We start from the raw sequence: 13,897 nt of genomic DNA on the forward strand, positions 1-13,897 counted from the left end.
CCAAGCACACCACCAAACAAATGTCACAGAAAATTGATATGTACTTTCTGCTATCTAGTGGAGGAACATTTAAATGTCGTGCCTGTCACTATATGTTGTTGGCATAGGAAAATGAACAAAGTTAAGACTAAATTTTCTGTTTGTTTGTGTAGGTTAGGCTTTCCTGCAGTGGCCAAAGTAAGTTCTGTCCGTGTATTAAATGTGAATATGACAAACAAATTTAAGGACACAATTGGAGGATGGAAAAAAAAACAGAGGGATAAAAGTATTTGCGACACAGAAATAATTTAAGTCACAGGTGACAAGGGGCTACGTGTGTGTACTGTTGTGCATGTGTGTTCTGTCGGAGGTCCCGGCAAACTGCATCACTGCTGACACACTGCTGCGGGCAAATCCAGCTTAGTGTGTCTAAAACAGGACTTCGAAATCTGCCACAGGGCCCCCTAATGCTAGGGCCGCTGTCACCCTCAATCACTCACACACACCTAATCCCCACGCCGTGACCCAACACACACACACAGGCGCACACAGGCACAAGCACACACAACATGAGTGCCTGACACTCTGGACCTATTCAGCTTGGTCGGGAGTCCCAGTACTAGGCAATACCAGCCACAGGGTCAACTTTTCATACTGGGGGAAGGAAGCATGGAATGGTGTGAGGAAGGAAAATGTTGCAGAAACATGTGGACAAGTTTGGAGTGACAAGCTAACAGAAGTGGAAGGGTTGCTTGAGGGTTGAGATGTTGGACAAAGTGGGCATGGAAAAACTCCATCTGTCAGAGTGAGATATGGATTCTGAAAAAGGACTATAAGTCGACTGCAATGTAATAAGTCTTAATTGATTGCACAATTAATCACAGGAAACAATGCATTCTAAAGTTTGTTCAACCAATGAGAAAACATTCATTGTACCCAGTGTGAACATGAGAGAACGGATGTTGTATCTTTTATTTTGGGTCAGTTCTTAAATGAGCTTGGGCCCAGAGAATCAGGCGGATATTTTTAAAATATGGCTATTGCTTCACATGGTACAACAGGAAACTGCCCTAAACTATTGTCTTCCATCCACTTATGAAATGTACTCAAAAGCAAATGTTTTCCTGCCACAGGTTATCCATGCAGAACAAGATGACAACTGGAAGCCTGCAGACAGTATAGAAATCATCTCAGTCTACTCCCACCTGATTGGAATGGATCTGGGCGACCAAATGCAGCTTGGACCAGGGTTTATTGAGGCAAAAGGAAGTTGGAGGGGAAGATGAGTGGGAACAGACAACAGATAAACTGACATAACCTAACAAAACAACAACGGGACTGACCGACAGACTGGCTAACAGAAATACAACTGACAGACCAAGACGTGGGACAAGAGACAAGAACAATCTAACAGGGAGTGAGGGGCAGACAGGACTTAAATACACGACAGGTAATGAGAGGCAGGTGAGGGTGATCACACAGGAGGGGAGGGGCGAGTACACAGAGACGCTTACACAAACTATGACAAAATGTACACACAATGACTGAGAATGAGTCGTGACACCACCATTCAAATATCGTATAAATTACCGTTAGTTACAAATGTAGATTGAGATGGAGACTAATTGGTTTGCGTTTACACACACACACTACAAAATGCGCTCTGTGCAGTATCCCTACACCCTGTAAGCATAAAGTGGATTCAGTAGAGTATTACGTTATCTGGTCGAGTCACGTAACTTAGAGCATCTTGCACTATAGTAACTTTAAGGAGACTAGCTTGGCTCCTGATCTCAGTCTCGTACTGTTACGGAACTCTCAGTCTAAATCCTCATTGTGTCTGAGGAGAGGAGCCAACATCCTTCTTTGCAAACCTAAAGTAGGCAACGAGAATACTAGATAAAGTGTTGGAGTTCATTTAAATTACCCTATATATATATATATATATATATATATATATATATATATATATATATATATATATATATATATATATATATATATATATATATATACTTTTTTTTTTTTTTACCAACATGTGCATGTTACATTGTGTTGTATTTCAGAAATAATTATTTTTATGAATAAAGAATAAAAGAAGACCCAATTTGGTGCAGTCTGTCATTGGTTGAAATCTATTGAAAATTCTGTCGGTCTGTGGATAGTAATAAACACCATGTTGGTGGTCCACATTAATTGAGAAGGACAGTGATCCGTAAAACCGAATCCTGACGCGTCACTGTTAAACGCACGCACGCACACACGCATCAGGTCAGGTTTGGTCTAACACCCGTCCGCACGGACACCGCCACAGTCGTCATAGCTAGCTGGAATTGTCTCTAGAGATTAATTGTTCTGCCTGTCACTATTACGTATTTGCTGTCATTGATTGATGAACAATTTATAAAGCATTTCAACTGACATCCACAGTCAGCTATGGAATAAATTAAAAAATTCTGCTACTGGTCTATACCTTGAGGTCTATAATTTAGGTCCTGATTACATTGCAGAAATGCTGTTGGAAGATAAACCCAGTAGAGCTCAAAACAAACATGGTGAAGCAGCTTTTAACTGTTTCGCCGCACACAAATAGAATTTCCAACAGAAGTGTAAATTATTCTAAATCCAGTTTAATAACTATATTCTCTTTTCCCATACCTGTGATTAAGGTATTTCAAAGCATTTTTTAAATGATCTACTCCAAAATTATGTTCTTGCACTGTATGTTCTTTTAGCAAGCTACATTTCTTTACTTTGCTTAGAAATGTCTTTAACTCTTTTGCTTGGAAATGCTATTATATATCATTTTTAATTCCTGTGAATCACATTGAATTACCTTGTGTATGAAATGCAATGTATAAATAAATCTGCCTTAATAAATATTTACTTTCAAATAAAAGATGTGAAATTGTATAATTTATTGATGATCTCATGACATAGCGACTGCGGTTGGGATGAAATGGACTCAGGTCGCCATCTACTGGCCGTTTGAGGCACCCACAGAATCTTTATAATATGTAATTAGTGTCATGGTGAGCGAAAGTCTATCCCGGGTGACTTTGGGCAGGAGACGAGATACATCACATGGAGCATATGGTCAAACTAACATTCACACTGATTCACACCTTGGACAAGTTAGTGTCTTTCTAATATGAGTGTTTTGGGAATGTGGGAGGAGAAAACCCACGCAAGCACGAGGAGAAGATACAGTGAAGATGAGGAACTTTTGGGATGCAGTGTGTATGTGAGTGGGTGCTGGGGGGCGGTGCGGTGGACAAAGAGCGTGAGTATTCCACCCTATCTGACTAGCTCTGCTGCCAGTGGGTCAAAGGAGAAGCAATAAGCCCAATGTCACGCCGCAGAGTGGGTTTCTGCCTTAGTGACAAGAAACGCCGGAGGATGAATCTGGAGGCCTTTGCAGAGCTCTGTGCGTAAGTTACCTGACTTGTTATTTCCAATTGGATGCAAATGAGGGTCACAAAGTTGGTTCGCTCAGAGCCCCAACAACAGAGACTGAGCAAAAATGAATGTAATTAATGAATATTCTATTTTGATGACTGCCGAAGGTTCTTTGGCATGTACTATAACAATGAAGCTACTCTCAGTTAGAATATAGTAATTATTTGTTTTTGTTCATCCAGGGACCATGGAGTAGAGGTGGTGGAGGTAATTGTCTTATGTTAATAGAAGGATGGGCACCTACAGTAATTTCTCACCTTGTTAATATGTGATAAAAGCAGGACTTGCACATTGTTTGAATTTGTCTTATACGTACTGTGTGTGTTTGATTGAATTCTAAAGTATATGCACACCAGCTTGCAATGTTAATGTTAACTCTAGTCAATTTCAGCATGCACTCATGGTCATAGGCGTCACATACAGATGACTGCAACTTTTGTAATCCATGTCTCAGCCACCTGTAGCCACCCCCTATTAGCTTTCTGAGCAGTTTGCTTGAGTAGATATCATTAAAAAACATTTAATTGTGGTACAAAAATATTTGCCAGTATTATAATTGTGGTACAAAACTATTTGCCAGTATTATGAGTATTTTTTGTTTGTATTTTACTGACATATTTTTGTGTGCAATTAAACCAATATCTTGTGCTCTCTTTCATAAGCTGGAAAGAAGGCAGATTCATGAGAAATGATAAATACAGAATCAAATGTTTTCTTTTTCTTCTTCAGATTGATCTTTCTCAGCCACTTGGGCCCCAGGGACCCTTCGATGTCATAGTTCACAAGCTGTCCGACGTCATCGTGGAGGCGGAGCATGACAGCCAAGCAAAGCAGCTCCTGGTTAATTTCCAGGTGGAGCTAAAAAGAACCAAGTCAAATCACATGGTTATTTTAAATGTTAACCAAGATGCATCGTGCAATACAGCCTCATCGATTGTTCTGCATTACCATAAACTTGTCACTAGCAGGTGGCAGAATAATACTGGGCGCTTTGCACAAGTGAAAGAAAAAAAAAAAAAAAAAAAAGAAACTTAAAATACCTCTGTGTCTGCCAGTGAAATATATTGTGTCATGTTGCAGGCTTATGTGTCAGGTCACAGCAGGACAGTTCTTCTGGATCCCCTGCCTGCCATGACCCAAATTCTAGACCGCTTCGCCTCTTACCGGATCATGAGCAATCTGCAAAATTCACTCCGAGGTCTCATGTTCAGAGATAACAATACTAAAATAGTAATATCGACATCATGTTTTCAATGTGAAGACTGTTGTCTTGTTTGACAGACTGGCACATTTGCAGTCCTCCATACCTTGAGGTCCACAGTGCAAGTGACATGCCTTCCATTCAGCAGAAAGTGATGACTCAGAACCTGAGCTTCCCTCTCAGTTAGGTTTTCCACCTCATTGTTGGTTGTCTTTCCTTTTTTTGTTGACAACACCCATCAATTTGTTTACCATTGTCCAGTTTGTAAAACAAGAGTGGCCCATGGTTCTCTTTCCCATGAGGTACGCGCATTATTCGACTTGTTTTTATTTGTAGACCTGTGTGCATTCCTCAGTCATTTTGCTTCGGTGCTTAGATGTCGCTGATCTTCAGTGCGCCAAGTCTGGTGGAGATCCATCCTCCGTGTGTCCTCCAGAGTTTTGTCAATCACGGAGCAGTCCTGCACAAGGTGTTTGTTGTCGGAGAAAGACACTTCTGTGTGGAGAGGCCCTCACTCAAGAACTTCCCCACTGGGCCATGTGGTTAGTCGGAGAATGCAAAGTGTTTTTCACTTTTTTCACACACTGAATGATTGATTACATGTCAACCAACCTGACATTGATGAAAGGTAAAGAAGGGCTGTTGCAGCATCCATCTCTGCGGTTGTGGCAGGATTGATTTGAAGGTCAGCTGTCGTTTGGCTGTTGGAGTTGCATGGGGTCATCCCTCTCCTCTTTTTCATTGCTGCATCAGGGGTGTCTACATTTCTTTAGGTTGGCACTTTCCTTTTGCGTGCCATCCGCTCTATCTATTAGCGAAACATTGGAAGGCAATGATACATTGTAAAATAAAACTCAAGTAACAAGTAACTAAAGTAAAAGAAAATAACACTAAGATGAAGCTACTTGAGATGTACAATTTCTTCAAAAAGGAAACAAAAGTGTTTAATTTCATTGTAGTACAGCCTTTAAAACATCCAAGCATATTGTCTATAGCCCAGAATGTGTCTCTATATTTAATGTATATTAATTTTGATGTTCATACAAGCGGCAGTGGCTTCCATGGGTAAACTCGCGGAGTCAATGTCCTACGTGTTATGGCTAGCAACAGCATGTTTTCGACTGCGAAAGCAGACGATAAATTTACCTCCACAGACGCTGGTATTGGATCGGGATTTTCAGATGTTGGCCCATTTCCACCGACAAAATGCAGAGAGCATATATATGTGTGTTTCTTGACATTTTCAACGATAAACCCCTGCCGTTTACAAGCCTCTACCCAGCGAAGGCATTTCTCTCGGCTCCTCCTCGGCTTTGGAAGACATATGAAGAAAACTCCCCTCATATGATCCCGGTCAGCATATCGCGAGTCGCTCCGGCAGACACCAAAGCAGCAGTGTTTTGTTGTAACCATCGTTAATGTTATTTTTGATTTAAAAAAAAAAAAAAAAAGCGAGTTGGCCCTTTGCGCTTCAGCTGTTCACTACCTGTGCGGCTCTAAAATTTGTCCGACCACGCTGCGGCCGTAGCGCATGCGCAGTTTGCTGTCCTAAAAAATTGGGGTAATTGGGGTAATTGTGACAAGCGCCATTGTGACAAGCCCTATTGAACCCATCATTTTTTTGTGCTCTAAACCAGACCCTGTTCTACTGGTCTTGTGCTATTTTGTGTTTTTTGCTTTCTCTACATAAACAAAACTAAAGTAAACTAAACTAAACTAAACTAAACTAAACTAAACTAAACTAAACTAAACTAAACTTTGTTCCCTATGCACATTGCCTACAGACAGAAAGACCATCTTCTTTAACAGCCAGCAAGTGTCCAAACCAGAGTCAAACTCGGATCTCACAGCTGTGAGTATTGTATGATATATTTAAATGAAAAGCCATGATTTATAAGCATCCTTCAGTTGTTTATGTCTCTTCAATTAAATAGGGGGGGGGGGGGGGGGGTCGTGCGCCGCAGGTCAAGTGGCAATGACATATTTTGCGACTGGATTGGGATTGCCAACATTGTACAATGTATTTGTAAAAAGGATCACCTGTCTCAAAACGTGTCTTCTTTCTTCAAGCTGGATGAGCAAATGCCCTGCCTGCCTCCTCCAAGCAAGGAAGCTGTTGCTGCCCTGGTCAGAGAGCTGCGCATTCAGCTCGGCATGGCCCTCTTTGGTGTGGATGTCATCATCAATATACACACATACACTCTCACAGTTATTGATATCAACATCTTTCCAGGTGAACACTAGCACATTCACACACACAAGACACAGCCACTGGCAGATTGTCCAAAGTGTTCATGTCTTTTGTCAGGTTATGACGGTGTACCCCAGTTTTTCTCTTCTCTGCTCAGCCACATTGAGTCAGTGTTGGACAAACAAGCTTCTTCTGCAGACTCTCCTGAGATGAGCAAACACAAAGGGGCGACTTCCAATATGGCAAGAGGCCTCTGAGACACAAAGAGTAAATGATTGTGGTGTTAATCTAATCAAAACATGGGCAGCAAATGTGCTTCATATACTTTTATTGATTAATAAATGGCATAGATGACACGGCAGGCACATAATACAGCATTCTATTGGCCTGTAATATATTTGTACCAATTTTAATGGTTGACTCTCCTCCAGACACATCCTTCATTTACCTTGCTGGTTGATACATCTTACACATATGTACAAAAACAACTCTAAAGTACAGTAAACATTCTTTAATTGTGAAGTGAACAATCTTTGGAATGGATCGTAATAATGTTAGTAGTGTTAATTATTAGTGTGTTCACATCAGATTGTAACTTTTGGCTCCACCTATAGAAAAAAAAATGAATTTAATAAACAAGTACTGTATGTGCACTTAAAACACGTATTAAAATACCTGCTCTAATGGCTTACTTAGTAGTCGTTATTGCAATCGCAGTTCTACGTTGTAAAATATTATTGCAGTTAACTGAGTCGCTTGGTAACCCTGTTAAATCTGTACCTTGTGCAATTTGACGCAGTGTCCTCTTGGGGGCGCAATTGTCTTTTACTTTGTATGACCTTGGCGCAATGATATTTACACGGGCACAGAAAAGTCAAGACAGCAACCACTGCGAATGTGATGTAACAACACCGAGCGATTATAACGGTTATTTTCAGCGTTAGTGTTAACAAAAGACAAGAAAATGGCTTTAAGTGTCTTCCACGTCTCTGCCTCGTCCTTGGCTTGTTAAGAGTGCAAAGCTGTCTGAACCTCAAGTGACACGTTGAGACCTGTAAGCTTTAAATACATCAATCCTCATCTACTGTGCACCTACGCACCAAATGTACACCTGACACACGTATCAGCATACAAGGTCCATTTGTGTTTTGTTGTTCGTCACAAACAGTCGGATTTTAACAGTACACGAGCCTAATGAAAGAATCCTTTTTTTTTTTTTTTGAGAATAATAAATGCAAATTTACCCTTGGGTAGAAATATCACGTAACAGTCATAACACTTCACATATAGGTATTGGTTATTGCACAAAACAGATACTGATACACACAAATTGCTTATATACGTAACATCTGAGACAAGAAGCACTGTGTGCCTGTTTTGATGACTCAGCACTATAATTTCTAGGCATTTCTAGGAAGAAATGGCATTTAAATGAAAGTGCTGAATGCTTGCTTCTGTGGCAGTTGGCGAATGATTCTACCTGTCGACTAAACATTTACAGGTTATTCTAGCAAGCCATGGATTGAGAGCTCCTAAACTAAAATTAGCATTGCATTGACACTGATGAAACAGTTCCCAGAAAAAAATCATTTTGCATCCAAAGAAGGGACACAGATGCTGTTAATGGGAATCAGGCGAGCTGAATGTTTGAATGAGAATGCAACCAAGAGCTATTGTGTGCGTGGGTGTTTATCCTCTCCGCAGCTCTCTCAGCTCTGCGGCAACTTCACGTAACTGGGCTTCAATCTCCAGCAGCTCCTGCAAATGGAAAGGAGAGACAGCCAACAAGACAACAGTTTAAGGTTTCACGTTACAGTCCTCACATCGAGTCCCCGGATACATATAGTTTTTGATAATAGCAAACAGTGCTTGACTATTAACTGACAAGAAGATACCAGGGGCGGAGCTATGTGGTGGCCATTGGTAGTCGTGGCCACCATTGTCTGCTCACCAGCCAACCCACTGGACACCCCAACGACTACAGGATGATTTTGATAAAAATTATTATTCTGTGGTGCGGATAATCAACGAAGTGAAAATTTGTAACTCCATGTACCACCATAGAAATGATTATGAAGCAAATTTGATGGCTGAATAACATATTGTTCCTTTGACGTACCTCTCCTTCATCATCTTCCAAAGCACCTTCATCATCATCTTCATCCTCTCTGATGTAGTCATCCTCATCATCCTCATCCTCCCCACGCGGATCATCGTCGTCGTCGTCCTGGTCCTTCAACCTCTCCCTCTCAAACTGGCGAGTGGCCTCATCGCTGGCTTTCTCCATCACTCTCTTTTGCTGCGGCTCCTTCATCTCCACCCCTCCCTCTTCGCTCCTTGCTTCATTCTCACCTCCGCCCTTGTCACCCTCTTTTCCGTCCCCCTCCTCAGGCTTGCTCTGGTCCGCGTCATCATTGTTCTTCTGCGCTCGCGCCTCGTCTTGCACTCGTTGCATCTTCTTGACTAGCTCGTCCAGCTCCTCCTGCTTCTCCTTCCTCGCCTTCTCCTCCTCTGGGTTATTCTTGCTCGTCAGCTCCTTCAGCTCCTTCTCCACCTTTTCCTTCTCCGCGCTCAGCTCTAACTCATCCTTCCTCTGGTCATCAAAACTTTTTTGCTGAAATTCCTCTTTGTCTATGGCCATCTTTTGCTTGGTGTCGTCTTCCGCCTGGCCATTTTCTGACGACTGGCTTTTTGGGCTTCCTCTTTCCTTCATCTCGTAACGCTTTTTCTTCAACTCTCTCAGCAGCTCTTTGAGCTCTTCATCATTTCTCTCCTCCTTTTCCTTCTTGCTGATCTCTTCAGCTAGCAGCTCCTCAAGCTCCTTAGCTCTCTCTTCTTCATCGTGGATCCCCGTATCGTCAACCTTTGGCTCATCCATCTCCCTCCTCTTGGGGTTGCCTTCCATTGTTGTTTTGCCCGCATCGCTCTCGGACTCCAAATCACCCTCTTCATCAACTGGATTGTACTCATACCGCTCTCTCTCTGCAATAGTTAGCAACAACATTGCTCATTTTAATTTGCACACAATAGCTGTAGAAATATAATTACAGTGAACCCTCCACCATAATCACAATTAATCTTTTGTGCACCTGAATTTTTTGTATTATTACTGATTATAGTCAAGGCTAAATTTAGAGTTGCACGCTTTCACTGTATTACCTCATTGTGCTACCTTGAGATGGTTCCCGACTGTGCTGCAGTAAGTCATTGATCCCATAGAGAAGAAAAAAGATATGCTACTGAGTCATTGTGTAGGCTCTGCCTGTATTTATTGGTGCTGGATTTATGTTTTACCTATAGCGTCAGATGTACAGCAGCTCAATAAATTCTGGTGTCAGCTTTTATACATTGGCGTTTGGCACAAAATGGATAAATGGCTGGATGGATAGCACCATAATATTCATATTTACAATTTTACAATGTATTTCCTATAATAAACGGTGGTTCACTGTATTTCTCATTGAGATAGGAAAAACAGTAGGAATCAAAGGCGTACCATCATCAGCCAGCCTCTGCAGCTCCCCAAGCAGACCCTGGTGTCTTTGCACTTCATCAAGTTCCGCTGCATAAAATTAAACACTCCACATAATAAAATTGTAGACAGACAACAGCATCGCACCAAACAAGGGTGTTGCCACCTATTCAATTCAGTGCAACTTCAAATTCAAATGCAGGGCGTGATCAACGTAGGATGGTCCCTAAATAAAGCGAGTCGAAGTTATGAACGGCATGCAATAATTTAGTTCAACACGAACTTTACATAACATTAGTGGTCGATAGTTACAGTTTTTCAGCAAGTGAATCAGGGAAAAATCCAAAGCGGAAGAGAAGTTGTTGATTTAACTTCACACTCGGGTAACTATTAATAAGATGCATACATTTTATCTGTGACACAAGAATTATGTCGTGCTCATTTGTCATTTAATAGCATTTATAGGGTCAACTGCTTTAATGTAATGCACATGTGTGGCTGTTTAGGATGTCAAATGTTGCTTACAGGCAAAAGGATGTAGCATATACAGTTGATGATTACGATAAAATTATCACATAGCAATATGAACGTCATATGGTAGAGTACATGAATATTTTGGACTCCATACTGGAGCATCTTATGTGGCTACGTGGATATCTATTATATATCACCTGCCAGCTGAGGGCCACATTCATGTTTCGACCCATCTTCATTCAGCGTTTCTTGAATAATACATTCAACCTTGAGGAAAAAAAAAAAACACCAAAGAATTTTGGATGAAAATTTGGAATATCCAGTACATATAAAGGAGAAAAAGAAGGTAAACACAAACTCAATACAGACCTTTGCATCATTGAGGGGTGATATTACTGGCCGACATCCCACTGGTGCAAAAAAAAGGAGAATTAGAGTAAACATCTTTTCAATTTCTGTCACAACGGCAAACAAAAAAAAAAAAAAGAAAAAAAGAAAAAAGAACAACAAAACCAAGCAGTGTTTGATGCTGTCAAAAAGGGAGTACTTCTTATCAGCTAAGCACTGTTCCCTTGGTGAAGTGAAGTGCCAGTGCAAAGGAGCTTACATCTCTCCCGGGCTCACACACTCACAATAACATGCACATGCACACACACTGTTCCCAGGGGCACAAGCCTGCAGGTAGTTTCCATCCGGGGCTAAATCTGTCTCCAATCCCTTACTGCCATTACATCATTAAAGGTAACCTAAGCAGTGCAGCACTTCCCTGCTAGCTAAATGTCAGCCCATACCGTAGATTGTCGGACATAATGCATTTCCCCTTATGCATACACAGGTTAAAAAAGGAAAACATGTTTGCAATATATTCAAAAGAAAGTTTGATCATACTGACGATGCCATAAAAATTACCATTGAGTGATTTCAATATGCAGTGGTTGCCGACAGCATTAAAATTATAAATACACAGAAACACAGATTATTTTGCTGGTAATGTCATATATTTGCCTATCCACTGCTTTCAGGCAAAATTCATGAAGTATAATCCCCATTAGCCGATAGGCACAATAAAATAAAATAAAAATTGCTAATGCCAGTTGCGTCCACTAGGCTATTAAGGCAAACTATGAGAGTGGTGCAAGGAACAGCAAGTCTGACAGACAAATAAATTATAACAAAAATTACATAACATGAACTTTAATTGAATGATTAAGCCTATCCCAGATGACATTGGACAAGAGGTAGGGTACACCACTGATTGCTCATTCAAACTGACGATTGCTACTTTGTGACACACTGGAACAACAGTATAAAACTGCTAACAGTTGTCAACAACTGGCCCCAATGTTACACTGTTGGTACCAGCTTGTGCTCGGAGCTGCAGGATTAGTCCCATTAAGGGAAGCTGTTTGAGCACATTCCAAAATCCTTGATATCCAGGTTAGGGTTCGTGTCCTTGCTAGTAAGACAATTCAGTGCACTAGTAGAACAACTAGTTGAACGGCAATCGCACAAAGAAAGTTTTTCTAGTGGCTTGCACTGTTGTATGACATTTATGCACAATATAGAAGGCCAACTTTCAACTTTAATATGGCAACTACTGATAGAATTATTTGTCACAGTTTTGCCATACTAGCATGTAGTTGTCCAATTAGTATGAAAAGAAATGTCCTACAAGTAAGGACAAAAAGCAAGTATATGGACCTCAAACTGGATCTTAAAAAAAATTAGCACTGGCATTTATCTGATTAACATATTTTCTCTTGATGACAAAGAACGTACTAGTATTTGGACCTAGTGGCATCTTTTTGGCATGGTATTTGATGGCAGAAATGTGCCACAAAATAAGATTTTAGAAAAAAATCACAGTAAATTGTTTTCTTTTGTTTAATGGCATGTTGTGCCTGTACTTTCTTGATGCAAATAAGAGCCAAATTAGTCAAATGTGGTAGGCTGTAGTAATGAAATTGTCAAAATGCAACATTTTCACCATTATATTAGACATTTTTCACCAGCATCACTCCACATCTTGTTGCAGGCTTGTTACTGTCACATGAGTGTGGCTCACACTTGTTGAAAGAAATTCCTTCTATTTTTACAAACTGTACTAGGCCAACAGTTGATTCTGGTCATTCAGTATCAGAACCATCTTCCAATATCATTCCACATCTTTTCACCAACAGCAGCCTGGTGGGATATAATCTGGCGGCTGAAAACTTTAAACCAACCAATTTTCTCAGGAAACGTATGCATGATTGTGCAGGGTTGTCAACAACACATGTGGTAAGCTAAATTAGTTTTTTTTCCCTTTATTTGTTAATGCAATATGTTTTTTTTTTAAGTTCAGTTTCACTAGTTGTATTTTTTTCTTGGCCGTTGCTGTATTTTTTAGTATAGTTACGACATAAGGTCAACTATATGTGCGTGCGTGTGCAAGCGCGGGATCAAGATGTTGTGTGTTCCGCACAAGGTGCGATTCGAGGTAGGACCGCCACTGCATGGACATCAAATATATCGAATGCTGCAAGGGGACTTGAAATATAACACCTAAAAAAAAAGATGCACATACCAGGACGAATTTACAGTGGCACGCACGTGGGTTGACTGTTCTCTCTTCATGCTAAACTACAAATTTGAGCTGTTTCCATTGAGCAAAATGTGATTCCATTTAAAAATGCTTCGGACTTGCAGTGACGCTGAATTTGTTGATTACCTAACAGATTTAAGGCAGTCGTATGGGAAAGACGTAGCCTCGATTCAGACAGTTATCCGCATTGTGTGTCCGACAAAAAGCAAGAATAGCGAAATATGACCAAACACTGACCTCCCACGGCTGCCAAAAGACAGACTGCGGCGGTCAGCAATCCCATAGGATCCAAAATGTTGTTCCTTCCAGGAGATATCATTCAACCCGCGGGTTGGATGCGAATGCCAGTCATCACACACATACACACACGTAACACCCTGGATGAGGAGTGAGGTACTGAGCAAGAGGCTTGCACAGCGGCGTGCACGCGCGCGCGTTTGTTAGGTCAAGTGACGTAGCCCTGCAATACGGTGAGGCTTATGCCACCTGTATTGTGCAAATACAATACATAAACGGGATATAGCATCACTCCAAATT

At 40.9% G+C, this 13,897-nt stretch overlaps 2 protein-coding genes and 1 long non-coding RNA gene across 4 annotated transcripts; 1 reads left to right on the plus strand and 2 right to left on the minus strand.

Annotated features, from left to right (window-relative positions):
- Nucleotides 1-2,129: 2,129 nt before the first annotated feature.
- On the plus strand, nt 2,130-7,521 carry LOC125971759 (inositol-tetrakisphosphate 1-kinase-like). Its single transcript, XM_049724680.2, has 10 exons — nt 2,130-3,410; nt 3,621-3,645; nt 4,168-4,290; nt 4,519-4,636; nt 4,720-4,821; nt 4,901-4,941; nt 5,016-5,181; nt 6,424-6,491; nt 6,710-6,872; nt 6,948-7,521. Exons 1-10 carry the CDS (start codon nt 3,328-3,330, stop codon nt 7,085-7,087), a joined length of 1,029 nt encoding a protein of 342 aa, XP_049580637.1. The 5' UTR covers nt 2,130-3,327; the 3' UTR covers nt 7,088-7,521.
- Nucleotides 4,028-6,117, minus strand: LOC125971761 (uncharacterized). 2 transcript variants are annotated; one of them, XR_007482608.1, is made up of 4 exons: nt 5,786-6,117; nt 5,252-5,447; nt 4,746-5,169; nt 4,028-4,296 (listed from the first exon to the last, which is right to left on the minus strand). It is a non-coding gene; the product is annotated as an uncharacterized lncRNA (long non-coding RNA). The 2 variants fall into 2 exon arrangements; XR_007482607.1 differs by having other exon boundaries at nt 4,479-5,169.
- On the minus strand, nt 7,142-13,799 carry LOC125971758 (DNA ligase 1). Its single transcript, XM_049724679.2, has 6 exons — nt 13,598-13,799; nt 11,146-11,186; nt 10,974-11,043; nt 10,327-10,392; nt 8,950-9,812; nt 7,142-8,588 (listed from the first exon to the last, which is right to left on the minus strand). Exons 1-6 carry the CDS (start codon nt 13,677-13,679, stop codon nt 8,520-8,522), a joined length of 1,191 nt encoding a protein of 396 aa, XP_049580636.1. The 5' UTR covers nt 13,680-13,799; the 3' UTR covers nt 7,142-8,519.
- Between the last annotated feature and the right edge of the window lie 98 nt (nt 13,800-13,897).

This window comes from Syngnathus scovelli, chromosome 7 (assembly GCF_024217435.2).
Source record: "Syngnathus scovelli strain Florida chromosome 7, RoL_Ssco_1.2, whole genome shotgun sequence".
Classification (NCBI taxonomy): domain Eukaryota; kingdom Metazoa; phylum Chordata; class Actinopteri; order Syngnathiformes; family Syngnathidae; genus Syngnathus; species Syngnathus scovelli.